The following is a 27643-nucleotide window of genomic DNA, read 5'->3' as shown; positions in this document are numbered from 1 at the left end:
CGGCTCCCTCTCCGCCACCAATCACCGGCTCCCTCTCCGCCACCAATCACCGGCTCCCTCTCCGCCACCAATCACCGGCCGTCTCTCCGCCACCAATCACCGGCTCCCTCTCCGCCACCAATCACCGGCTCCCTCTCCGCCACCAATCACCGGCCGTCTCTCCGCCACCAATCACCGGCTCCCTCTCCGCCACCAATCACCGGTCCCTCTCCACCACCAATCACCGGCCGTCTCTCCGCCACCAATCACCGGCCGTCTCTCCGCCACCAATCACCGGCAGTCTCTCCGCCACCAATCAGACCGGTTTTTAAATCACACTGGCTCTCTTAAATTCACAAAATGCTGGAGTAACTCAGCAGGTCAGGCAGCATCCCAGGAGAGAAGGAATGGGCGACGTTTTGGGTCGCGACCCTTCGTCGTGACGGGTCGTCAGCTACAACCTGCAGAGCATAATTGAACATGTGGCATAATGGGAAATGTAGTCTTTCTGGACCTGCAGTGATGGATGCTGGATGGAGAGCCAACCTGGGTAGCATAAAGTAGTGTAAGAAAATAACTGCAGATGCTGGTACAAATCGACGGTATTTATTTCACAAAATGCTGGAGTAACTCAGCAGGTCAGGCAGCATCCCAGGAGAGAAGGAATGGGTGACTTTTCGGGTCGAGACCCTTTTCAGACCTGGTTAGCATGCTGGGTGTTGTAGTTCATGATGCATGCTGGGAGCTGTAGTTTAGTAGAGACACGCGGTAATACCAACCGGGGAGTGCAGAGCGTGCTGGGAGCTGTAGTTCTAATGGCATGCTGGGAGCTGTAGTTTATTGGGGGCACGCGGAGATACCAGCCAGGGAGTGCAGAGCATGCTGGGAGCTGCAGTCCCACATCCGCGGCCTTGCTGGGGAAGATGGCGGGCTTGGAGCTGCTCTCGGACCAGGGTTACCGGGTGGATGGCAGGAAGCCGGCCGAGTTGAGGAAGATACGGGCCCGCATGGGCGTGTTCGCCCAGGCCGATGGCTCCGCTTACATCGAGCAGGGCAACACCAAGGCGCTGGCCGTTGTGTACGGACCGCATGAGGTGAGGGGGGGAGGAGAGAGAGATGGGGGGGGGGAAGAGAGAGTTTGGGGGGGGGGAGGGGAGTGGGAGAGGTACGGGGGGGGTGGGGAGGGAGGGGGAAGAGCAGGGGGTGATGGGGCAGGGAGGGGATAAGGGGGGGAGGGATATGGAGGAGATGAGGAGGGAGGGGTGGGGATGAGGAGGAGGGATGGAAGGTAGCAGATATGGAGGACCCGAGGGGAACTGTGACCTCCAAGACAGTCAAGAACAGCTTCTTCCCAGGAAACATTTATTGAATGTTGAAAACAGTTTATTGAACACAACACAATAAACTATAAACTGTGTACTTCTTTGGTTGCACTAAAGACTTTGAGCCTCTTTGGACAAGTTTTGGGATTATTACCATATTGATTTTCTTTATTCTATGTTGATTTATTGATTGATTGATTGATTCTTTATTACTACTTGTTCTTGGTACAGTCCGATTCTGTAAATATTCATACAAGTTCGCAAGTATGCATGGTCACCTAAAGGGTACTGACAAAGTTACAAAAGTATTCAATATAGTCCCTCTTCCTTCTCCCCCACCTTCCCCTACATAATTTATTGTATGTTATCTATGAGTATTGGTGTTTGCGGGCCTGTTATGCTGCACCAAGTAATAGCATTGTTCTGCTATTACTACATATGATAATTAAACACTTTTGCCTCTTGATATTTTAGTTTTAGTTTTGAGATACAGCGCGGACACAGACCATTCAGCCCACCAAGTCCGCACCTACCAGCGATCCCCACACATTAACACTATCCTACACATACTACGGGCAATTTACAATGACACCAAGCCAATAAGCGAGTTCGGTATCTTGATAAACGCAAGGAATCATGGGTTTGTCAAAGGTCATTTGGGATAAAAAGAGCGTTGCTAGTGATCGCGAACGCAGCACTGTATAAACTGCGTGTACATATTGGGTGGAACTCCGGAACTCTGTAAAAATAACATTTTCGGTCTGAGTTTTCAGTCTAAGTAATAAGAGACGAGTTAACTTGATGTTTATGGTATATACCATACATTTTAATTTTGTTTACTTGAAACAAAGTCAATATCAATTTGTAGTTTTGAGATGAAACTCGACATAAGTACTATGCATATGTGTGACTACTTCTAAACATATACATGTAAATTAATGGCTAATGTACACTGAAACAATAGTTGATAAATGCTTAAATGAAATGAAAGAAATTAAGAGTTGTATGAACTTCTGAACATTTACTGATTGAGTTCTAAATTTCAGTTCATATCAAACCTGGTTGAACATAAAGTTGAACTTCTGATCAAAATGATCTGCAAGTGCAACAACATCTCATTTACACTCCAATGGAGGCAGTAAATTACATAATGCAGTTTACAGACGACACAACGGTGATCGGGCTGATCACCAACGGTGATGAAACAAAATACAGAGTGGAGGTGCAGAACCTGGCGGACTGGTGCTCTGATAACAACCTGTCCCTAAATACCACCAAGACCAAGGAGCTGATCATCAACTTCCGTAGGTCACACAACGGGGAATACGCCCCGATCTTTATCAACGGGGAATACGCCCCGATCTTTATCAACGGGGACAGTGTGGAGAGAGTGTCCAGCTTCAAGTTTCTGGGCACTCACATTTCGGAGGACCTAACATGGTCCAATAACACTGCTGCGCTGGTCAAGATGGCACAGCAACGACTGTTCTACCTAAGAACACTGAAAAAGTCTGGTCTACACCAACAGCTGCTGACGACCTTCTACCGCTGCACCATAGAGAGCATCCTAACACATGGCATCCCTGTGTGGTATCTCAGCTGCATGGAGGCAGAGAGGAAAGCTCTTCAGCGGGTAGTCCATAGAGCTCAGAGGACCATCGGAACACAGCTACCAGCCTTGGAGGGCATCTACAACACACGATGCCTCAGAAAAGCCACCAGCATCCACAAAGACTCTTCACACCCCTGCAACAGTCTGTTTGAACTTCTACCATCGGGCAGATGATACAAGGCCTTCTACGCCCGCACCTCCAGACTCAGGAACAGCTTCATCCCCAGGACCAGAGCTGCTATGAACCGGTCCTGCTGAGCCGAATGGTCACATCCCACAGTGAACCGGCACAGATCTACTTGCACTTTATTCTGTTTTAAAACTGTTCTAATTTATTTTATTGGGTTGTTTAAATTAATACTGACTAGCTAATTAATTTATTGCATCGTATGGGAGGCGCATTCCCAATCTCGTTGTACCCCTGTACAATGACAATAAAGATATATTGTATTGTATTTACTCACAAAATATTGGAGTAACTCAGCAGGTCAGGCAGCATCTCAGGAGAGAAGGAATGGGTGACGTTTCGGGTTGAGACCCTTCTTCAGACTGATGTCGGGGGGCAGGACAAAGGAAGGATATAGGTGGAGACAGGAAGATAGAGGGAGATCTGGGAAGGGGGAGGGGAAGAGAGGGACAGAGGAACTATCTAAAGTTGGAGAAGTCAATGTTCATACCACTGGGCTGCAAGCTGCCCAGGGGAAATATGAGGTGCTGTTCCTCCAATTTCCGGTGGGCCTCACTATGGCATTGTATTGTAATGCTACGCAGACGGTGAAAATGTCATCAATATGCGGAACTAAAGTGATGGGTAAAGTGTTTCTCAGGATGTCAAACCACTTTAGACGACTTATGGCCCATTCAACATGAATGCAGACATTGGCAACCTCCTTGCTTTTATGTACATTTTCTCTGGTCATTTGCCGATAACCACCGCTGGGAGGGAGGGGGGATCTCTAAATAGGCTTGGCGAAACATCAAGTTTTCTTGAATGGGAAATCCCCTATCCGCCATTATGCAATCCCCAGGATCAAACTAAGTTCAAAAATCCACTCTTCCTAACAATGTGTGTATCAGATGATTGCCCAACCCCAAGCTTTTGATAAGAATGTGATTGGGGCAATTCCAACCAATAGTTTCACAGTGTTGTGTTTCTTGTAGTCGGACCATGTCAAAGCGTGCAACTGTAGATGCCATTTATAGTGGTCGTTCTATAAATATCTCTGTGCAGTCGAGAATGCATCTCAGTGCTGGGCATTTATTTATTATCTGTTTCGGCTGCATGGACCATATCAAATCATGATCTGTAAGCATGTCCATTACGGTACAAGTTACAATGCAAAAGAAAATGGTGCAAGTATATTGAACTAATTTAAACAATCGCAATATAACTGAAAATTAGAATGTCCAATACTGATTAAAATTATCCAATGTAATGGGAATCAGAAGAAAGATGATTAGTCAGGAGACTTGTGACTAAGTTTTGTACTACACAACTTTACTTACACATGTACATGCAGAACTCTTTCAGAAGTCAACAAACGTGCATACAGCCCGTGGCCGTGGACTAGTATAGTCAGAGGTGAAAACCCCACAAATACTTTTCATATTATCTATTGATAGTTATAAAAATCATACATTTAATTTCATTCTACCCCCCCCCCCCCCAAAACAAAAACAATAAAAAATGGTTGTTATTCATCGTCGCGATCTCGCTCACTCACCGAAGCGGGCCAGCAAGCGACCAAGGAAAAGCCAATTAAACCATCAAAGCCAGCTTCGTACCATAGCTAAAATCAAACCATTCCTTCAATTTGACGACATTGAAAAAATCATCCACACATTCATTTCCTCCCGCCTAGACTACTGCAACTCCCTATACACTGGGATCAGCCAATCATCCCTGTCCCGCCTGCAATTGGTCCAAAACGCCGCAGCGAGACTCCTGACGGGTACCCGTAAAAGGGACCACATCACCCCGATTCTGGCCTCTCTCCACTGGCTCCCAGTATGGTACAGAATCAACTTCAAGCTCCTTCTATTCACATACAAAGCCCTAAACTGGCTTTCCACCCCCCCCCCCCCCCATTCAAAAATCTAACCCACCACTGTATCTCCAGGTCCCTCAGGTCGGCCGACTTGGGGCTACTGACTATCCCGTGGTCTAGGCTTAAGCTCAGGGTGTGACCGTGCTTTTGCGGTTGCAGCTCCTAGACTGTGGAACAGCATCCCTCCCCATCAGAACTGCCCCCTCCATTGACTCCTTTAAGTCCAGGCTCAAAACCTATTTCTACTCCCTAGCGTTTGAGGCCCTCTGAGGGGGCGCTGTGAACTGTTTATGTATGTGCTATTATGTTTGTGTGCCATTGTATGTTCGTTCTTAGTACCTGAACTGATGTACAGCACTTTGGTCAACGTGGGTTGTTTTTAAATGTGCTATAACATATATATAACATATAACAACTACAGCATGGAAACAGGCCTGTCCGGCCCTACCAGTCCACGCCGACCATTCTCCCTGACCTAGTCTCATCTACCTGCACTCAGACCATAACCCTCCAATCCCCTCCTATCCATATACCTATCCAATTTACTCTTAAATAATAAAATCGAGCCAGCTTCCACCACTTCCACCGGAAGCCCATTCCATACAGCCACAACCCTCTGAGTAAAGAAGTTCCCCCTCATGTTACCCCTAAACCTTTGTCCCTCAATTCTGAAGCTATGTCCCCTTGTTGGAATCTTCCCCACTCTCAAAGGGAAAAGCCTACCCACGTCAACTCTGTCCGTCCCTCTCAAAATTTTAAAAACCTCTATCAAGTCCCCCCTCAACCTTCTACGCTCCAAAGAATAAAGACCCAACCTGTTCAACCTCTCTCTGTAGCCTAAGTGCTGAAACCCAGGCAACATTCTAGTAAATCTCCTCTGTACCCTCTACATTTTGTCGACATCCTTCCTATAATTTGGCGACCAGAACTGCACACCATACTCCAGATTCGGCCTCACCAATGCCCTGTACAATTTCAACATTACATCCCAACTTCTATACTCGATGCTCTGATTTATAAAGGCAAGCATACCAAACGCCTTCTTCACCACCCTATCCACATGAGATTCCACCTTCAGGGAACAATGCACAGTTATTCCCAGATCCCTCTGTTCCACTGCATTCCTCAATTCCCTACCATTTACCCTGTACGTCCTATTTTGATTTGTCCTACCAAAATGCAGCACCTCACACTTATCAGCATTAAACTCCATCTGCCATCTTTCAGCCCACCCTTCCAAAAGGCCCAAGTCTCTCTGTAGACTTTGAAAATCTACCTCACTATCAACTACTCCACCTATCTTAGTATCATCTGCATATTTACTAATCCAATTTGCCACACCATCATCCAGATCATTAATGTAAATGACAAACAACAGTGGACCCAACACAGATCCTTGGGGCACTCCACTAGACACTGGCCTCCAACCTGACATACAATTGTCAACCGTTACCCTCTGGTATCTCCCATTCAGCCATTGTTGAATCCATCTTGCAACCTCACTATTAATACCCAACGATTTAACCTTCTTAATCAACCTTCCATGTGGAACCTTGTCAAATGCCTTACTGAAGTCCATATAGACAACATCCACAGCCTTGCCCTTATCAATTTCCCTGGTAACCTCTTCAAAAAATTCAAGAAGATTAGTCAAACATGACCTTCCAGGCACAAATCCATGTTGACTGTTTCTAATCAGGCCTTGATTATCCAAATAATTATATATATTGTCCCTAAGTATCTTTTCCATTAATTTTCCCACCACAGACGTCAAACTAATAGGTCTATAATTGCTAGGTTTACTTTTAGAACCTTTTTTAAACAAAGGCACAACATGCGCAATGCGCCAATCTTCCAGCACCATCCCTGTTTCTAATGACGTTTGAAATATTTCCGTCATAGCCCCTGCTATTTCTGCACTAACTTCCCTCAATGTCCTAGGGAATATCCTATCAGGACCTGGAGACTTATCCACTTTTATATTCTTCAAAAGTGTCCGTACCTCCTCTTCTTTAATCCTCCTAATTTCCATCACTACTCTACTTGTTTCGCTTACCTCACATAATTCAATATCCTTCTCCTCGGTAAATACCGAAGAAAAGAAATTGTTTAATATCTCCCCCATTTCTTCCGGCTCAGCACATAGCTGTCCACTCTGACTCTCTAATGGACCAATTTTATCCCTCACTATCCTTTTGCTATTGACATATCTGTAGAACCCCTTGGGGTTTACTTTTACATTACTTGCCAAAGCAGCCTCATATCTTTTTTTCGCTTTTCTAATTTCCTTTTTAAGATTCCTTTTACATTCTTTATATTCCTCAAGAACCTCATTTACTCCCTGCCGCTTATATTTATTGTATATCTCCCTCTTTTTCCGAACCAAGTGTCCAATTTCCCTGGAAAACCACGGCTCTTTCAAATTATTATTCTTTCCTTTCCACCGAACAGGGACATAAAGACTCTGTACTCTCAAAATTTCACCTTTAAATATCCTCCATTTCTCTATTATATCCTTTTCATAAAACAACAATTTCCATTTCACTCCTTTTAAATCCTTTCTCATCTCCTCAAAATTAGCCTTTCTCCAATCCAAAATCTCAACCCTTGGTCCAGATTTGACCTTCTCCATAATGATATTGAAACTAATGGCATTATGATCACTAGACCCAAAGTGCTCCTCAACACATACCTCCGTCACCTGACCCATCTCATTTCCTAACAGGAGGTCCAACACTGCCCCTTCTCTGGTAGGCACCTCTACGTATTGCTGCAAAAAACTATCCTGCACACATTTTACAAACTCCAAACCATCCAGCCCTTTAACAGAATGTGATTCCCAGTCTATATACGGAAAATTGAAATCACCCACAATCACCACTCTGTGCTTACTACTAATATCTGCTATCTCCTTACATATTTGCTCTTCCAATTCTCGTTCCCTATTTGGCGGTCTATAATACACCCCTATAAGTGTTGCTAAACCTTTCTCATTTCTGAGTTCCACCCAAACAGCCTCCTTTATACAAAATAAAATTGACTTGACTTTGTAGTTTTGTACAAATGAACCATTAATACACATAGTTAAAAGTTTTGAAAGCAATATTTTCTTACCTCGAAGCAAAACTGGAAAATACGTATGAAACGCAGGTCTGTACACACACAGTAGCTGAGCTGGCGAGAATGTTTACCCCGAATGACCCATGGCCTGGGCAAGCGCAGTTGTAATACCGAACTCTTATTAATCAACAAACCTGTACGTCTTTGGAGTGTGGGAGGAAACCAGCAATCCCGGAGAAAACCCACGGAGAACATACAAACCCTATACAGACAGCACCCATAGTCAAGATCGAACCGGGGTCTCTGGCGCTGTAAGGCAGCAACTTTACCGCTGTGCTACTGTGCCGGTTGTTAAATGATTATATATATTTATTGGTTTTGTGAATGCAGCAAATTTAGTGTGTGTGACAATGAAACTCTCTTGCCTCAGATCCGCGGTGGGCGTAGCAAGGCCCTCCATGACAAGGCTGCGGTCAACTGCCAGTACAGCATGGCCACCTTCAGCACTGGCGAGAGGAAGAGGAGACCTCACGGTGACCGCAAATCCACTGAGATGACCCTGCACCTGAAGCAGACCTTTGAGGCTGCCATCTTAACGCAGCTCTACCCGCGCTCCCAGATCGACATCTACGTGCAGGTAATGGGCCTGTCCTTTGGCACCGGCCTCCACCTCGTCCAGCCCTGGTTGAACTTCCCAAACTGCAACCCCCTACACTTATCTGCATTAAACTCCATCAACCATTCCTCTGCCCATTTGTGCAGCATGGAACTGCAGATGCTGGTTTTAAACCAAAGATAGACACAAAATGCTGGAGTCACTCAGCGGGACAGGCAGCATCTCTGGAGAAAAGGAATGGGTAACGTTTCGGGGGACTCGACCCGAAACGTCATCCATTCCTTCTCTCCAGAGATGCTGCTTGTCCCGCTGAGTTACTCCAGCATTTTGTGTCTATCCTCTGCTGACTTGCCAAGCTGATCAAGATCCTGCAGTAATTTTTGATAACCATCTTGATTGTGTACAATACCCACTTTAGTTTTATCTCCAAATTTAGTAATCATGCCTTGCCTGGATGAAACTCCTGTCAGCCAATTCCCCGCCCATAGCTTTAGCTTAACTCGATCCTGCTGTTTCCTTTGTCAGCCTTCCTCACTGCCCACAACTCCGCCAATTTTTGCGTCGTCTGCAAATTTACTGAACTCATCTACATTATGTGCTGGAGTAAGTCAGCGGGTCATGCAGCATCTCTGGAGAACATGGATCGGTGACGTTTGGGATTGTACATTTAAGTACGCATGACAATAAAACACTCGTAGTCTCATAGCACGGAGGCAGGCCCTTTGGCCCAACATCCACGCTGACCAAGGTGAACCATCTATGTGAGTCCCATCTGTTTGGCCCATGTCCCTCTAGACCAGACATGTCCAAAGTCCGGCCCGGGGGCCAATCGCAGCCCGAGGTCAGATTTTATACGGCCCGCAGCTTCCATCTTAAAATGTATTATTTATGGCCCGCCAGCACTGTCTAACAGAATAAAGGTAGGGGGAGGGGGGGAGGGAAGAGGGCGACTACACCTCCTGGCGGTCAGCGCTGCCCGACCTCCCCCCCCCCCCCCGAGCGGGAAAGGCGACGGCGACTACACTTCCCGGCGACGGGGTTGAGGGCGGGGGGGGGTCGGGAGAGCAGCAGCTGAGCTCTCGTCACCCCGCACGCTCATTGGCAGGCACTCCCGTCAGTCGGGCAGGTGCCGCATCCCCCCGCCCCGAGCGGGAGAGGCGACGGCGACTACACCTCCCGCAGTAAGTGCTGCCCGATCTGCGGATTGTCAGACGCGGGGTCCGGGGTGGGGGGGGAGCGCATTAGTTAAAGGTCCGGGGTGGGGGCGCATTAGTTAAAGGCCCGGGGGGGGGGGGGGGGGAGCGCATTAGTTAAAGGTCCGGGGGGGGGGGGGACGCATTAGTTAAAGGCCCGGGGGGGGGGGGGAAGCGCATTAGTTAAAGGTCCGGGGGGGGGGGGGGGGAGCGCATTAGTTAAAGGTCCGGGGGGGGGGGGGGGAGCGCATTAGTTAAAGGTCCGGGGGGGGGGGGAGCGCATTAGTTAAAGGCCCGGGGGGGGGGGGGAAGCGCATTAGTTAAAGGTCCGGGGGGGGGGGGGAAGCGCATTAGTTAAAGGTCCGGGGGGGGGGGGGGGGCGCATTAGTTAAAGGCCCGGGGTGGGGGGGGGAGCGCATTAGTTAAAGGTCCGGGGGGGGGGGCGCATTAGTTAAAGGCCCGGCGGGGGAAGCGCATTAGTTAAAGGTCCGGGGGGGGAAGCGCATTAGTTAAAGGTCCGGGGGGGACGACGACGTTAGTTAAAGGCATTAGTTAAAGGTCCGGGGGGGGGGGGGGGAGCGCATTAGTTAAAGGTCCGGGGGGGGGGGGGAAGCGCATTAGTTAAAGGTCCGGGGGGGTGGGGGGGGGGCATTAGTTGAAGGTCCGGGGGTGGGTGTGCATTGGTCCTTGGGTATTTTCACATTATCAAATCTGGCCCTCTTTGAAAAAAGTTTGGACACCACTGCTCTAGACCTTTCGTATCCATTTACCTGTCCAACAGTCTTGTGAACGTTGTTATTGTATCTCATAAAGTCATAAGCGATAGGAGTAGAATTAGGCTATTTGGCCCAAGTCTACCCCTCCATTCAATCATGGCTGGTATATCTCTCCCTCCTAACCCCATTCTCCTGTCTTCTCCCCCATAACCTCTGACACCTGTACTAATCAAGAATCTATCTCTGCCTGAAAAATATCCATTGACAGCCTCCACAGCCTTTGTGGCAAAGAATTCCGCAGATTCACCACCCTCTGACTAAAGAAATTCCTCCTCATCTCCTTCCAAAAGAACATCCCTTAATTTTTCGGCTATGACCTCTAGTCCTAGACTCTCCCACTAGTCCTAGCCCCCCCCCCTTATTCTTCTAAACTCCATGAGCCAGTGCTGACAAACGCTCATCATAGGTTAACCTACTAATTACAAGAAGATCATTCTTGTAAACCTCCTCTGGACCCCCTCCAGAGCCAGCACATCCTTTCTCAGATATGGTGCCCAAAATTGCTCACAATATTCCAAATGCAGCCATATAGAGCCTCAGCATTACGTTCATGTTTTTGTATACAAGTCTTCTTGATGTAAATCCTAGCATTGTGCTTGCCTTCTTTACTACCGATTCAACTTGCCGATAACCTTTTTGGGAATCCTGCACCAGCACTCCCATGTCCCTTTGCACCTCCGATTTCTGGATTATTTTTCTAATTAGAAAATAGTCTTCGCCTTTATTCCTACTACCAAAATGCATGACTCCACACTTTGCTACACTATATTCCATCTGTCACTTCCCTGCCCACTCTCCCAATCTGTCCAAGCCCTTCTCTGCTAGTCACTGGCAGCCAACCAGAAAAACAATAGACAATAGACAATGGTGCAGGAGTAGGCCATTCAGCCCTTCGAGCCAGCACCGCCATTCAATGCGATCATGGCTGATCACTCTCAATCAGTACCCCCGTTCCTGCTTCTCCCCATACCCCCTCACTCCGCTATCCTTAAGAGCTCTATCCAGCTCTCTCTTGAAAGCATCCAACGAACTGGCCTCCACTGCCTTCTGAGGCAGAGAATTCCACACCTTCACCACTCTCTGACTGAAAAAGTTCTTCCTCATCTCCGTTCTAAATGGCCTACCCCTTATTCTTAAACTGTGGCCCCTTGTTCTGGACTCCCCCAACATTGGGAACATGTTTCCTGCCTCTAATGTGTCCAATCCCCTAATTATCTTATATGTTTCAATAAGATCCCCCCTCATCCTTCTAAATTCCAGTGTATACAAGCCTAATTGCTCCAGCCTTTCAACATACGACAGTCCCGCCATTCCGGGAATCAACCTAGTGAACCTACGCTGGCACGCCCTCAATAGCAAGAATATCCTTCCTCAAATTTGGAGTCCAAAACTGCACACAGTACTCCAGGTGCGGTCTCACCAGGGCCCGGTACAACTGTAGAAGGACCTCTTTGCTCCTATACTCAACTCCAACATTCCTATGGCTTTCTTCACTGCCTGCTTCCTTTCAGTGACTGATGCACTAGGACACCCAGATCTCGTTGAACATCCCCTCTTCCTAACTTGACACCATTCAGATAATAATCTGCCTTTCTATTCTTACTTCCAAAGTGAATAACCTCACACTTATCTACATTAAACTGCATCTGCCATGTATCCGCCCACTCACACAACCTGTCCAAGTCACCCTGCAGCCTTATTGCATCTTCCTCACAATTCACACTACCCCCCAGCTTAGTATCATCTGCAAAGTCCACTTTACTGCCAGTCTTTGCCTCCTGCCATCCAGCCAACCTGCTCTCCATGCCAGTATCTGCCCTTTGATACCATGGGCTCTCATCTTCCTTAGCAGCCTCACATACAATACAATACAATACTCTTTATTGTCATTGTACAAGTACAACGAGATTTTGATTGTCGCTTCCATATCGATGCTATCAAGTCAAATATTTAAATAAATCATGGCGAACATGTAAACAAGAAGCAGGGGGGGGGGAGGAAAAAGAAAAAGGGGGAACGAGGTAAAGTGCAAACAAAAAGGTTCATGCAGGGGTCAGTTGTGCCAGATGACCCTGGGGGCAGAGACAGATCATGGCGGGCTCTCAGCATGTCCGATACAGAGCAGTTATAGCTCTAGGGATGAAGCTGTTCTTTAGTCTGGAGGTGCGGGCGTAGAATGCTTTGTAACGTCTGCCAGATGGAAGTAGTTCAAACAGACGGTGGCATGGGTGTGTGGAGTCCTTGTGGATGCTGGCAGCTGTGTCCCAATGATCCTCTGCACTCTGCACTCTGCTGACGACCCTCTGAAGAGCTTTCCTGTCCGCTGCCGTACAGCTGAGATGCCACACATAGATGCCGTATGTCAGAATGCTCTGTGGTGCAGCGGTAGAAGGTCATCAGAAGCTGTTGTAGCAGACCAACCTTTTTTAGTGTTCTCGGACGAACAGCCGTTGCTGTGCCTTTTTGACAAGCGCAGCACCTTATCAAAGGCTTTCTGTCAAACGCCACAACTACTTCCTCTGGCAGCTTGTTCGATTTACACATGATCCTCTGATTGAAAAAAAAGTTGACCCTTAGGTTCCTATTAAATCTTTCCCCTCACCTTTAATCTCCAACTATACAATTGTAACATGACCTCACCAATGCTTTGTACAATTGTAGCATGTCCTTACTAACGTCTTGTACAACTGTAACATACCGATGCCTTGTACACTAACATGGCCTCACCAATACCTTGTACAACAACATGGCCTCACCAACATATTATACACTAACATGGGCTCCCAATGCCTTGTACACTAACATGGGCTCACCAACGTCTTGTACACTGCCTGAAGAAGGGTCTCGACCCATAATGTCACGCATTCCTTCTCTCCAGGGATGCTGCCTTCTTGTACACTAACATGTCCTCACCAATGCCGTGTACACTAACATGACCTCACCAATGCCTTGTACACTAACATGGCCTCACCAATGCCGTGTACACTAACATGGCCTCACCAATGCCTTGTACACTAACATGGCCTCACCAATGCCGTGTACACTAACATGGCCTCACCAATGCCTTGTACACTAACATTGCCTCACCAATGCCTTGTACACTAACATGGCCTCACCAATGCCATGTACACTAACATGGGGTCCCAATGCCTTGTACACTAACACAGGGTCCTAATGCCTTGTACACTAACATGGCCTCACCAATGCCTTGTACACTAACATGGCCTCACCAATGCCTTGTACACTAACATGGCCTCACCAATGCCGTGTACACTAACATGGCCTCACCAATGCCGTGTACACTAACATGGCCGCACCAATGCCTTGTACACTAACATGGCTCACCAATGCCTTGTACACTAACATGGCTCACCAATGCCTTGTACACTAACATGGCCTCACCAATGCCGTGTACACTAACATGGCCGCACCAATGCCTTGTACACTAACATGGCTCACCAATGCCTTGTTTCTCACCCCAGATTCTGCAGGCGGACGGTGGTAACTACTGTGCCTGTGTGAATGCGGCGACGCTGGCAGTGGTGGATGCAGGCATCCCCATGCGTGACTATGTGTGCGCCTGTTCCACGGGCTTCCTGGAGGACACGCCGCTGACGGACCTCAGCTACGTGGAGGAGTCTGCGGGAGGGCCGCAGGTGGCCCTGGCTCTGCTGCCCAAGTCCCAGCAGATCGCCCTGCTGGAGATGAACTCCCGCCTGCACCAGGACCACCTGGAGAAGGTGGTGGACGCGGCGGTCAGGGCTTGCCGTGACGTCTACGCCGTGCTCGACCGTGTGGTCAGGGAGCACGTGCTAGAGGTCACCTCGCTGGCTGGGGAGTGACCCCCCACACCGCACTACAGGCCTCCGGGCACGGGTGGCGCCCTCTGACACCGAGCATTGTCCGTGCAGTCTAAACACCTACAGACGCTGGAAACCCGAGATTAAGGCCCAGACTGAAGCCTCAGACCTGCAGATGATGGAAATCCGAGATAAAAAAGCAAGTCCGAAGCCTTGGCTTCTTGTTGAAATTAAAGACCTGTAGAGGCTGGGAACCTGAGATAAAAACCAACTACTGCTTTGGACCTGCAAATGCTAGAAACCTGTGATTTAAAAAAAAACTCAGCTATCTGTAGAAATTAAAGATCTGCAGACGTGAGAAAGCTGAGACAAAGTGCTGTCTCTCTCTCTCTCTCTCTCTCTACAGATGCTGTCTGACCTATGTGTTACCAGCATTTTGTTTTAAATTTCAGATTAAAAATAAATTTGCCAATAATCTGTTGTTTATTTTATAGTTTTAGTTTAGAGATACAACACGGAAACATGCCCTTCAGCCCACTGAGTGCACCCGTTCACACTGGTTCTTTGTTAATCCACTTACTCATCCACTCCCTACACATCAGGGGCAATGAAGCTACAAACCGAAGACGTGCGTCTTTGGGATATAGGAGGAAAACCCCTGCAGTCACAGGCAAAATGTGCAAACTCCACAAAAACAGCACCCGAGGTCAGGCTTGAACCCGGGTCTCTGGTGCTGTAAGGCAGCAGCTCTACCCCCTGCACCACTATGCTGACCTGGGTAGCTGTAGTTATTGGCTATACTTTTCAACCTTCCCGATTTAAAGGGGATCTGCGAGATGATCTTAGAGAGGGATAGAAACATAGAAAATAGGTGCATGAGGCCATTTGGCTCTTCATTGTGATCATGGCTCATCATCCACAATCAGTAACCCGTGCCTGCCTTCTCCCCATATCCCTTGATTCCACTAGCTCCTAGAGCTCTATCTAACATGTATGTTAGTTAATGTATGTTAGAATGTATATAAAACATATCATTGAAAATGGATTGTAGAGAGCAAAGAAAAGGTAAATCGTTTTTTTCCTTGCGTAGAAGAGTGTGGGCTTAGATGTAAGGTGAGTGTGGAAAGATTTAATAGGAATCTGAGGGACACCTTTTTCACAAGGTGGTGGGTGACAAGCTGCCAGAGGAGGTAGTTGAGGCAAGGATTATAATAACATTTAAAAGGGTCCCAACCCGAAATGTCACCTATCCATGGTCTCCAGGGATTCTGTCTGATCCAAAGTAGACACAAAATGCTGGAGTAGCTCAGCGGGTCGGGCAGCATCTCTGGAGAAAAGTAATAGGTGATGTTTCGGGTCAAGACCCTTCTTAAGACTAAGAGTCAGGGGAGAGGGAAACGAGAGATAGAGATGGTGAGAAAGAACAAATGAATGTTATGCTAAAAGGAAAGGTGGAGCCCACAATGGTCCATTGTTGGCTGTGGGCTAGGTGATAACGAGTTATACAGACAATGAAATGCAACAGGACAACAGTGAAACTTGTAGTACGATGAGGGTGGGCGGCTTTGGGCCTCACTCTGACAATGGAGGAGGCCCAGGACAGAAAGGTCAGTATGGGAATGGAAATAAAACTGTTTGGCAGCCAGGAGATCAGGTAGATCCAGGCGGACTGAGCGGAGGTGTTCAACGAAACGATTGCCGAGCCTGATGTCTTGCTGATGTATAAGAGTCCACACCTTGAACAACGGACACAGTAGATGAGGTTGGAGGTGCAAGTGAACTTCTGCCTAACCTGAAGACAGTTTGGGGCGTTCCTGGATGGAGTTGAGGGAAGAGGTAGAGGGACAGGTGTTGCATCTCCTGCAGTTGCCGCGGGAGAGCACAGTCAACTCCCACCCAAAAACACACCCCCCCCCCATCCCCAGAGCTTAATCATACAGCTGCTCGCTTCCCCTCTCTACAACTCAAAACCCTATCACCCAGACGCGGCTCCCCACCCTCCACCCCATCTACACAGCGGCGGCGCAGTCTGAAGAAGGGTTCTCGACCCGAAACGTCACCCATCCATTCTCTCCCGCGATGCTCCCTGACCCGCTGAGTTCCTCCAGCATTTTGTGTCTACCTTCGATTCAAACCAGCATCTGCAGTATTTTTTGCCCTACAGCGGTAGAGTTGCTGCCTCGCAATGAGACCATGAATCCCTGGAGACCCGGATTCAATCCTGATTACGGGTGCTGTCTGTACGGAGTTTGTACTTTCATTCTCACCGTGACCTGCGTGTTTTTTCCCCTGGATGCTCCGGTTTACTCCCATGCAGAATCAGGCTAAGAATTATTGCAATTTACAAGGAGATTCACAAAATCACGCCATCAAATCTTCCGTCATCCCAGAGCACCAACTGCCATGAAATGAGACAAATACCGGTCCCTGTATCATCAACTAGCTAAATTTCAATAAACTTTGCTACCAATATTCCCTTTACCTTAGGACGATAAGGGAATGGAATATGTTACCACCCAACACACACGCCTCTCCCGATGCTCAGTCATTTAAAAAGGGGCAACTAGATCTCCTCAACTTGGTCATAAAGGCCCACTTCAAATGTAATCACTACTCTACTCACTCCGACCTGCGCCAGATAAACACTCATGAGGTGTTTGCGCAGAAATCAACCAGAGCCACAACCACTCCAAACACATACAGGTTTGTAGGTTAATTGGCTTGGTGTAAGTGTAAATTGTCCCCAGTGGGTGTAGGATAGCGTTAATGTGCGGGGATCGCTGGTCGGCACGGACCCGGTGGGCCGAAGGGCCTGTCTCCGCGCTATCTCACGGTGGCGCAGCGGTAGAGTTGCTGCCTTACAGCACTTGCAGCGCCGGAGACTCAGGTTCGATCCTGACTACGGGCGCCGTCTGTAAGGAGTTTGTACGTTCTCCCCGTGACCTGCGTGGGTTTTCTCCGAGATCTTCGGTTTCCACCCACACTCCAAAGACGTGCAGGTATGTAGGTTAATTGGCTTGGTGTACGTGTAACATTGTCCCTAGTGGGTGTAGGATAGTGTTAATGTGCGGGGATCGCTGGTCGGCGTGGGGCCGAAGGGCCTGTCTCCGCGCTGTATCTCTAAACTAAACCCCGCACTGAGCAGCGGACGCGGGCTCCGGAAGTGTGTCCCGCGGTGTGAAGTCCGGGCGGTGCAGCGGGTCCGCGTGGTAGGGCCGGTGCAGCGGGTGGGCGGTTGCGGCGGGTGAGGCGGGTGAGCGGGTCCGGGCGGTGCAGCGGGTCCGGGTGGTTGGGCCGGTGAGCGGGTCCGGGCGGTGCAGCGGGTCCGGGCGGTTGCGGCGGGTGAGCGGGTCCGGGCGGTGCAGCGGGTCCGGGTGGTTGGGCCGGTGAGCGGGTCCGGGCGGTGGGGCGGCGGCGGCGATGACCCGCTGGTTGGGGTCGGGACAGGACTCGGGCCCGCGCCGTCGGCATGGCAACCCGTGCGCGGATGAAAACCCTCCCCCCGGCCCGGCAGCCGGCTGCTATCCCCCCTCACACACCTCCCCCCCCCCCACTCCCTCCCTCCCCACTCACATACCTCCACTCCTTCCGCCTCCTCATTCCCTCCCCCCCTCCCCCTCCTCACTCACTCCCCTTCCTCTCCTCACCCCCTCCTCCTCCTCACCCTCACTCCCTCCCCCTCCCTCATTCACTCCCTCCTCACTCCCTCCCCCTCCTCACTCCCTCCCCCTCCTCACTCCCTCCCCCTCCTCACTCCCTCCCTCCCCTCCTCACTCCCTCCCCCTCCTCCTCACTCCCTCCCCCTCCTCACTCCCTCCCTCCCCTCCTCACTCCCTCCCCTCCTCCCTCCCTCCCTCCTCACTCCCTCCCCCTCCTCCTCACTCCCTCCCCCTCCTCACTCCCTCCCTCCCCTTCTCCCTCCCCCTCCTCACTCCCTCCCCCTCCTCACTCACTCCCTCCCCCTCCTCACTCCCTCCCTCCCCTCCCCCTCCTCACTCCCTCCCTCCCTCCCTCCCCCTCCTCACTCCCTCTCTCCCCTCCTCACTCCCTCCCTCCCCTCCTCACTCCCTCCCCCTCCCCTCATTCACTCCCTCCTCACTCCCTCCCCCTCCTCACTCCCTCCCTCCCCCTCCTCACTCCCTCCCCCTCCTCACTCCCTCCCCCTCCTCACTCCCTCCCCCTCCTCACTCCCTCCCTCCCCTCCTCACTCCCTCCCTCCCCTCCTCACTCCCTCCTCCCCTCCTCACTCCCTCCCTCCCCTCCTCACTCCCTCCCCCTCCACACTCCCTCCCTCCCCTCCTCACTCCCTCCCTCCCCTCCTCACTCCCTCCCCCTCCTCACTCCCTCCCTCCCCTCCTCACTCCCTCCCTCCCCTCCTCACTCCCTCCCTCCCCTTCTCACTCCCTCCCTCCCCCTCCTCACTCCCTCCCTCCCTCCCCCTCCTCACTCACTCCCTCCCTCCCCCTCCTCACTCCCTCACCCCCTCCTCCTCACTCCGCTTCTCTTCACGGGGCCCCCCCCTCAGCATATCTCTGCCATTTGTCATTGTATATGAATGGTTTGGTTAAGGGGCTTCGTGGCCAAGTTTGCAGATGATGCTAAGACAGGTGGAGGGGCAGAGCAGTGTAGAGGAAGCAAGGACTCTGCAGAAGGACTTGGGCAGAGAGGTGGCAGATGAGATTCATGTGTAGCAAAGTGCGGAGGCATGCATTTTGGTAATAAGAATAAAGGCATGAATGATTTTCTAAATGGAGAGAATCCAGAAATCGGGGGTGCTAAAAGACTTGGGAGTGCTGGTGCAGGACTCCAAAAGGGAGTCCCAAATGCAAGTCGAATCGGTAGTAAGGAAAGCAAATTCAATGCTAACATTATAAGAAAATAACTGCAGATGCTGGTACAAATCAATTTATTCACAAAATGCTGGAGTAACTCAGCAGGTCAGGCAGCATCTCGGGAGAGAAGGAATGGGCGACGTTTCGGGTCGAGACCCTTCTTCAGACTAAATACTAACATTTATATCAAGAGGAATGGAATACAAAAACAGCGATGTAATGCTGAGACTCTATAAGGCGCTGGTCAGACCGCATTTGGAGTATTGTGAGCAGTTTTGGGCCCCATATCTGAGGAAGGGTGTGCTGGCTCTGGAGAGGGTCCAGAGGAGGTTTACAAGAATGATCCCAGGAATGAATGGGTTAACATATGATGAGCGTTTGACAGCACTGGGCACTGGGCCTGTACTCGCTGGAGTTAGAACGTTGAGGGGGGGTACCTCATTGAAACTTACAGAATAATGTTAGGCTTGGATAGAAAGGATGTTTCCACTGTGGGAGAGTCTAGGACCAGAGGTCATAGCCTCAGAATTAAAGGGCGCTCTTTTAGAAAGGAGGTAGGAGGAACTTCTTTAGTCAGAGGGTAGTTAATCTGTGGAACTCATTGCCACAGAGGCCTGTGGAGGCCAAGTCAGTGGATATTTTAACGCAGAGATAGTCAAATTCTTGGTTAGAACGTGTGTCAAGGGTTATGGGGAGAAGGCAGGGGAATGGGATCAGGAGGCAGAGATCAGCTATAATTGGGTGGCGGAGTGGACTCGATGGCCGAATGGCCTAATTCTACTCCTATAACTTGTGAACGTGAACCGTTGCCTGTGGCGCCATTGGCAGGGCCTGTCATAGCCAGGTTTAAACACTATTCCCTCTGTGTCCTGCAGCATTGGTGGTAGCCGCTAGCCGTGGTGAGGGCGGGAAGATGGGGCTCCTCTCGGGACCCCAACCACCGGCAGGTTCTGACCGACATCATCACCAGGATGAACGCGCCGCTCTGGTGAGTGTGGGCTTTCAACGGCCACTGGCTGATGGATTCGTACAGGGCCACCACCCATTTTCCAGCACTCTTGTTTCCACGGCCTTCAGTACTAACCGGGGGATTGTGCTTATGTACGGTGAAGGTCTTGCTGATCTGTGCGTAATAAAAGTATTTCACTGTACCTTGCTACACGTGATAATAAAGAAACCATTGAACCATTGCTGGATTATCCGTTTTAACATAGAAACATAGAAAATGGGTGCAGGAGGAGGCCGTTTGTCCCTTTGAGCCAGCATCTCCATTCATTGTGATCACGGCTGATCATCCACAATCAGTAACCCGTGCCTGCCTTCTCCCCATATCGAAGGTATTTATTCACAAAATGCTGGAGTAACTCAGCGGGTCAGGCAGCATCTCGGGAGAGAAGGAATGGGCGACGTTTCGGGTCGAGACCCTTCTTCAGACCCGAAACGTCGCCCATTCCTTCTCTCCCGAGATGCTGCCTGACCCGCTGAGTTACTCCAGCATTTTGTGAATAAATACCTTCGATTTGTACCAGCATCTGCAGTTATTTTCTTATACTACTTCTTTCTCCCCATATCCCTTGATTCCACTAGCCCCCAGAGCTCTATCTAACTCTCTTTTAAATTCATCCAGTGAATTGGCCTCCACTGCCTTCTGTGGCAGAGAATTCACAAATCACATCTCTCTGGGTGAAAAAGTTTCTTCTCGCCTCAGTTTTAAATGACCTCCCCTTTATTCTTAGACTGTGGCCTCCGTTCTGGACTCCCCCAACATTGGGAACATTTTTCCTGCATCTAGTTTGTCAGTCCTTTTATAATCTTATACGTCTCTATAAGATCCCCTCTCATCCTTCTAAATTCCAGTGAATACGAGCCCAGTCTTTCCAATCTTTCCTCATATGACAGTCCCGCCATCCCGGGGATTAACCTCGTGAACCTACGCTGCACTGCCTCAATAGCAAGGACGTCCTTCCTCAAATAAGGAGACCAAAACTGCACAAAATACTCCCGATGTGGTTTCACCAGGACCCTGTACAACTGCAGGACTTCTTTGCTCAAATCCTTTCGTTCTGTTGGCCAACATGCCGTTAGCTTTTTTCACTGCCTGCCATACCTTCAGTGACTGGTGTACAAGGACACCGAGGTCTCGTTGCACTTCTCCTTTACCTAACCTGACACCATTGAGATAATAATATGCCCAGTCCTTCCAATCTTTCCTCATATGACAGTCCCTCCATCCCGGGGATTAACCTGGTGAACCTATGCTGCACTGCCTGATTGCCGGACTAACAGGTCACGGCCGCTGAGAAGAGTCCAACGGTACTGGAACGGTCCGCCAGGGGGGCCGATGCACCGGCCCACAGAGCCGGCCTGGGAAGTTGGCTATGGGAACGGATCTGCCGGCTCCGGCCGGGCCGGAGTTCCAGAACCCCGGCAACAGGGGGCAAATTTGACCCGCCGATCGGCTGTGAAGTCCTGATGAGGTTGAGATCGGCCACCTCACCCGGCCGAGGCGGCACATTTTCAGGGGTAGACACAAAATGCTGGAATAACTCAGCGGGATGGGCATTATCTCTGGAGAGAAGGCTGTGCCGGCTTGGGTTGGCTGTGTACGTGTGTGTGTGTGCGAGACAGGGTGTGGACTGTGGGTGGGTGCTGCACCCCTCCCAACCCTTCCGAATTTGGCGGATAGTTTCCGCTTATATAATTTCTGCCATTCTGATTTTTCCTCACATTTTTCCCGAAAACAGTCGGTAATTGCAATTAGTTAATTCGGCCGCTAGAGCTCGCTAGGGGTTCCGCGAGAAATCCCCCCTGCGCGCCCTGGAAGTCTCTACGCAAATGTGGCACCTAGGCTGGGCAAGGCTGCCAATCTCGACCTCATCGGGACTTCCACGGCCAATCGATCGGTGGGTTGAATTTGTAACCTGCGGCCGGGGGCTCTGGGACTCCAGCCCAGCTGGAGCCAGCACATCTATCCCCATTGCCGACTTCCTTGGCCTGCTGGATAAACCAGCAAAGCTGTGGAACCAAGAGTGCCAGAATATCAGTGGTGGAACTGTAATGAGTAAATATTAAATTTAAGTGCAAGATATGTAACTAAATTAATTAAGACAGGGTTAAAATATAAAACACAGCAGAAAAGCCAATTACCACCTTTTTGGGCTGATTATCAATTAATGTGCAAATTTACTTCAACAAGTACTTAGTCGAGTCACATATATCAACTCTTTCTTCATAACTTAGTCATACATTTTATGATCATTGTTCTTTTATTCAATACCAAGAGAATTGGGAGTGTAAGGAAAAAGCAAAATAGAAAAAGACAAAACAAAACAATTTTGTCTTTGAGTTGCAAAAAGTATTTCTGTTCAATAACCTTTCTATAAATAGCAGAATATACTCATGATAGGCCTGACATCGTACATGTAGTCCAGGAACTACAGACTGTTGGAAATAATAGTCATTTTTCACACATGAATATAGCACAACGTGTACACGCATTTGGCGTGCATAATTCTTTTTTGCTCAAAAGTTGCATTATGCGCCATATTATGAATTTTGATGTAAAATTCTGAAATTTGGACATCAAAATTATGAATTTCTAAAATCAAATGTTGGGAGGTCTGGGTGCTGTGCGGGCCATGTGTGACCGTGCTGTGTGTGTGTGTGTGTGGATTGTGGGGTGGCAAGTGTGGGCTGTGTGTGAGCGGTGTGTGACCCTGTGCTGTGTGTATTGTGCCTGTGTTGCGTGGGCGGTGTGTGACCCTGTGCTGCGCGTGTGTGTGTGTGTGGATTGTGGGGTGGTAAGTGTGGGCTGTGTGTGAGCGGTGTGTGACCCTGTGCTGTGTGAGTGTGTGTATTGTGACTGTGCTGTGTGTGTGTGTGGGCTCTGTGTGTGTGTGTGGGCGGTGTGTGACGCTGTGCTGTGTGTGTGTGTATTGTGACTCTGCTGTGTGTGTGTGCGGGCTGTGTGTGGGCCCACACAATGTATTGTGCCTGTGTGTGGCCCTGTGCAATGTGTGTGTGTGTGTATTGTGCCTGTGTTGTGTGGGCGGTGTGTGACCCTGTGCTGTGTGTGTGTATTGTGGGTGGGCATGTGTGTGACCCTGTGCTGTGCCCACAGCCTCCTGTGCTACGTGGCGGGCATCACGTGGTTCCTGGGCCTGGCGTTCGAGCCCTTCATCCTGCGCATGTACATGTCGGAGAACGCCATGGGCTCCACCATGGTGGATGAGAACTTTGTCTTCGGCGACAGAGCCCTCTCCCTACGGCCGCGAGCTCTCGGGCCACCGCAAGCGCGCTGCGTAAGTCGGGGGTGGACAGGGGAGGGGTGGGCGTGGGAGGGGCGGAGTGGTGGGGATGGGTTGGGGTGGGGGGGGTGAGAGAAGGGAAGGGGAATGGTGGAGAGCGGGGTGGCGAGAGGGGAGTGGGGAGGAGGCGATGGGGAGTGGGGTGGGGAGGGGGGCGGGTGGGCAGTGGGGAGGGGGTGGGTGGGCAGTGGGGAGGGGATGGGTGGGGAGGGGGGGCGGTGGGGAGGGGGGGCGGTGGGGATTGGGGAGGGGAGCGGTGAGTGAATTAATGTTTGCACTTCTCATCGGAGTGGTTGGGGTTCAACAAACTACTCAAACACAGCACAGGAACGGGCCGTTCGGCCCACAACGTCCGTGCCCAACATGGGGTCTAAGTTAAACTAATCTCTGCCTGCATGTGATCCATCTCCCTCCATTCCCCACATATCATATATGCCTCCACCGCCCCCCCATGACAGCGCGTTCCAGGCCCCGACACAACAACCACTGTGAATTAAAAGAACACATGCCAGCATGTAAGCATCGTCTTGCATTCACCTGAAAGCTGTGCCCTCTTGTTTTTGCTATTTCCAATCACGGGGAAAAGGGTTCAGACTGTCGACCCTCTTTATGCCTCTCACACTGGCTCAGCAATAGAGGGGCAACCCCTCCCCTCCCCTCCCCTCGCCTCCATCCTGAATACAGGTGCTGTCTGTGTGGAGTTTGCATGATCACCGTGTGACCGGGTGGGTTTTCTCCAGGTGTCCCAGTTCCCTCCCACATTGCAAATCCATGCAGGTTTGTAGGTTAATTGGCTTCTGTAAATTGTTACTCGTGCATAGGATAGAACTAGTGTACGCATGATCGCTGGTCGGCATGGACTCGATGGGCCAAAGGGCCTGCTTCCACACTGAATCTCTAATCTAAACTCTCCTCCCCCCTCCCCTCTCCTCTCCCTCTCTCCTCCCCCTCCCCTCTCTCCACCCCCTTCCCTCTCTCCACCCCCTCCCCTCTCTCGTCCCCCTCCCCTCTCCTCTCCCTCTCTCCTCCCCTCCCCTCTCTCCTCCCCCTCCCCTCTCTCCTCCCCCTCCCCTCTCTCCTCCCCCCTCTCCTCCCCCCTCTCCTCCCCCCTCTCCTCCCCCCCTCTCCTCCCCCTCCTCCCCCCTCTCCTCCCCCCTCTCCTCCCCCCTCTCCTCCCCCCTCTCCTCCCCCCTCTCCTCCCCCCTCTCCTCCCCCCTCTCCTCCCCCTCTCTCCCCCCTCTCCTCCCCCCTCTCCTCCCCTCTCCTCCCCCCTCTCCCCCCCTCCCCCTCCCCTCTCTCCTCCCCTTCCTCTCTCTCCTCCCCCTCCCCTCTCTCCTCCCCCTCCCCTCTCTCGTCCCCCTCCCCCTCCCCTCTCCTCTCCCTCTCTCCTCCCCTCCCCTCTCTCCACCCCCTCCCCTCTCTCGTCCCCCTCCCCCTCCCCTCTCCTCTCCCTCTCTCCTCCCCTCCCCTCTCTCTCCCCCTCCCCTCTCTCCTCCCCCCTCTCCTCCCCCCTCTCCTCCCCCCTCTCCTCCCCCCTCTCCTCCCCCCTCTCCTCCCCCCTCTCCTCCCCCCTCTCCTCCCCCCTCTCCTCCCCCCTCTCCTCCCCCCTCTCCTCCCCCCTCTCCTCCCCCCTCTCCTCCCCCCTCTCCTCCCCCCTCTCCTCCCCCTCTCCTCTTCCTCCCCCTCCCCTCTCTCCTCCCCTTCCTCTCTCTCCTCCCCCTCCCCTCTCTCCTCCCCCTCCCCTCTCTCCTCCCCCTCCCCTCCCCCTCTCCTCCCCCTCCGCTCCTCTCTCGTGCCAGGGGGATGCCCGTGGACTGGCTGCTGAAGACAATGAGCGGCCTGGGACTGGAGACCCACACCCAGAGCTTCTCCCGCACCCTGCCCTTCCCCGACGAGATCCGCGAGAGATACGTACGTAACACACTCCGTCACTGTCAACGCCCTCCCCCACTTCCTCTCCCCTTCCCTCCTTCCCCCTCCCCCCTCCCCTCCTTCCCCCATCCCCCCTCCTTTCCCTCCCCTCCGTCCTCCCACCATCCCTCCCCTCTTTCTTTCCATCCCTCCCTCCCCTCCCCACTTCTTCCCCCCTCCCCTCTGTCCTCTCTCCCTCCCCTAATCTATCCCCTCCACTCCCTCCCCTCCACTCACCCCCTCCACTCCCCCCCTCCACTCCCCCCCTCCACTCCCCCCCTCCACTCCCCCCCCTCCACTCCCCCCCTCCACTCCCCTCAATTCCCTCCCCTCCATTCCCTCCCCTCCATTCCCTCCCCTCCATTCCCTCCACTCCATTCCCTCCCCTCCATTCCCTCCCCTCCACTCCCTCCCCTCCACTCCCTCCCCTCCACTCCCCCCCTCTCCATTCCCTCCCCTCCATTCCCTCCCCTCCATTCCCTCCCTCCATTCCCTCCCCTCCATTCCCTCCACTCCATTCCCTCCCCTCCATTCCCTCCCCTCCACTCCCTCCCCTCCACTCCCCCCCCCCTCTCCATTCCCTCCCCTCCATTCCTCCATTCCCTCCCCTCCATTCCCTCCCCTCCATTCCCTCCCTCCATTCCCTCCCTCCATCCCCTCCCCTCCATTCCCTCACCTCCCCTCCATTCCCTCCCCTCCATTCCCTCCCCTCCCTCCACTCCACTCCCTCCCCACCACTCTCTCCCCGCCACTCTCTCCCATCCACTCCCTGCCCTCCATTCCCTGCCCTCCACTCCCTGCCCTCCACTCCCTCCAGTCCCCTCCATTCCCTCCCCGCCACTCCCTCCCATCCACTCCCTGCCCTCCACTCCCTCCCCTCCACTCCCTTCCCTCCCCTCTCTTCCTCTCTCCCCCCCCCCCCTCCCCCACTCACCTCCCCCACCCCGCGCCCTGAGCCCCTGTCTGGGTGCCAGGGGGCAGCTGGTGTTGGGCAGAGGTGTGATGGCCGCTCCTTGCCCACAGATGGTGAAGGGCACCAACGTGTACGGCATCCTGCGGGCGTCGCGGGCGGCCAGCACCGAGTCCATCGTGCTCAGCACGCCGGTGGAGATGAAGCACAACAGCCAGGCGGCCGGGCTGCTGCTGGCCCTCGCATCCTACTTCCGAGGTCAGTGTCCCACGCTGCACCAGCCGGCAGCTCACCGCACGCACTCTACTGCACTGCACTCGCACTCAATCCAATACTTTGTATGCAATAGTCACTACATAAAGGGCGCCGACAAAGTTACTAATTATCCTGCATCAGGTCCTCATTTGTTCCCCCCCCCCCGTCACAGCGGTTCCTCCATGCCTGGTCCACCTTTGTCCACCCCCCTCTTTACTGTACTTTACCTGTAATTTTCATTATCACCTGCCACTCTCACCACCTGCCACTGTCACCACCTGCCACTCTCACCACCTGCCACTGTCACCACCTGCCACTGTCACCACCTGCCACTGTCACCACCTGCCACTGTCACCACCTGCCACTGTCACCACCTGCCATTCTCACCACCTGCCACTCTCACCACCTGCCACTCTCACCACCTGCCACTCTCACCACCTGCCACTCTCACCACCTGCCACTCTCACCACCTGCCACTCTCACCACCTGCCACTCTCACCACCTGCCACTCTCACCACCTGCCACTCTCACCACCTGCCACTCTCACCACCTGCCACTGTCACCACCTGCCACTGTCACCACCTGCCACTGTCACCACCTGCCACTGTCACCACCTGCCATTCTCACCACCTGCCACTCTCACCACCTGCCACTCGCACCACCTGCCACTCTCACCACCTGCCACTCTCACCACCTGCCACTCTCACCACCTGCCACTCTCACCACCTGCCACTCTCACCACCTGCCACTCTCACCACCTGCCACTCTCACCACCTGCCAACTCTCACCACCTGCCACTCTCACCTGCCACTTTCTGCTTTTTACTATCTGCTTTTTACTTTCTGCTTTTTACTTTCTGCTTTTTACTTTCTGCTTTTCACTTTCTGCTTTTCACTTTCTGCTTTTTACCTTCAGCTTTTTACCTCTGCTTTTCACTTTTAACTTTCACCATTACTTTAATTTACTTTCTCTGGAGCATTTGAGGACGAGGGAGACCGGATTTAAGTATCTACAATTATAAG

At 51.6% G+C, this 27643-nt stretch overlaps 2 protein-coding genes across 3 annotated transcripts in view; both read left to right on the top strand.

Annotated features, from left to right (window-relative positions):
* The first annotated feature begins 321 nt into the window (after window positions 1-321).
* On the top strand, window positions 322-14871 carry exosc4 (exosome component 4). Of its 2 annotated transcripts, none has more exons than XM_078429687.1 (3): window positions 322-529; window positions 8452-8658; window positions 14089-14871. In XM_078429687.1, exons 1-3 carry the CDS (start codon window positions 506-508, stop codon window positions 14446-14448), a joined length of 591 nt encoding a protein of 196 aa, XP_078285813.1. In that variant the 5' UTR covers window positions 322-505; the 3' UTR covers window positions 14449-14871. The 2 variants fall into 2 exon arrangements, with proteins under 2 accessions (XP_078285813.1, XP_078285810.1); XM_078429684.1 differs by lacking the exon at window positions 322-529 and adding an exon at window positions 883-1073.
* A 4283-nt stretch (window positions 14872-19154) lies between these two features.
* Window positions 19155-27643, top strand: part of gpaa1 (glycosylphosphatidylinositol anchor attachment 1) — a 40246-nt gene continuing 31757 nt past the window's right edge. Inside the window, 6 exon segments of the mRNA XM_078423947.1 lie at window positions 19155-19244; window positions 20126-20226; window positions 23359-23500; window positions 23502-23539; window positions 25345-25456; window positions 26480-26762. Of these exon segments, the coding sequence (XP_078280073.1) occupies window positions 19155-19244; window positions 20126-20226; window positions 23359-23500; window positions 23502-23539; window positions 25345-25456; window positions 26480-26762 (766 nt within the window).

The sequence above is a fragment of the Rhinoraja longicauda genome, chromosome 2 (genome assembly GCF_053455715.1).
Source record: "Rhinoraja longicauda isolate Sanriku21f chromosome 2, sRhiLon1.1, whole genome shotgun sequence".
In the NCBI taxonomy this organism is placed as follows: Eukaryota; Metazoa; Chordata; class Chondrichthyes; order Rajiformes; family Arhynchobatidae; genus Rhinoraja; species Rhinoraja longicauda.
Note: the sequence above shows the minus strand (reverse complement) of the source record. Positions and strands in the feature narration are given on the sequence as shown.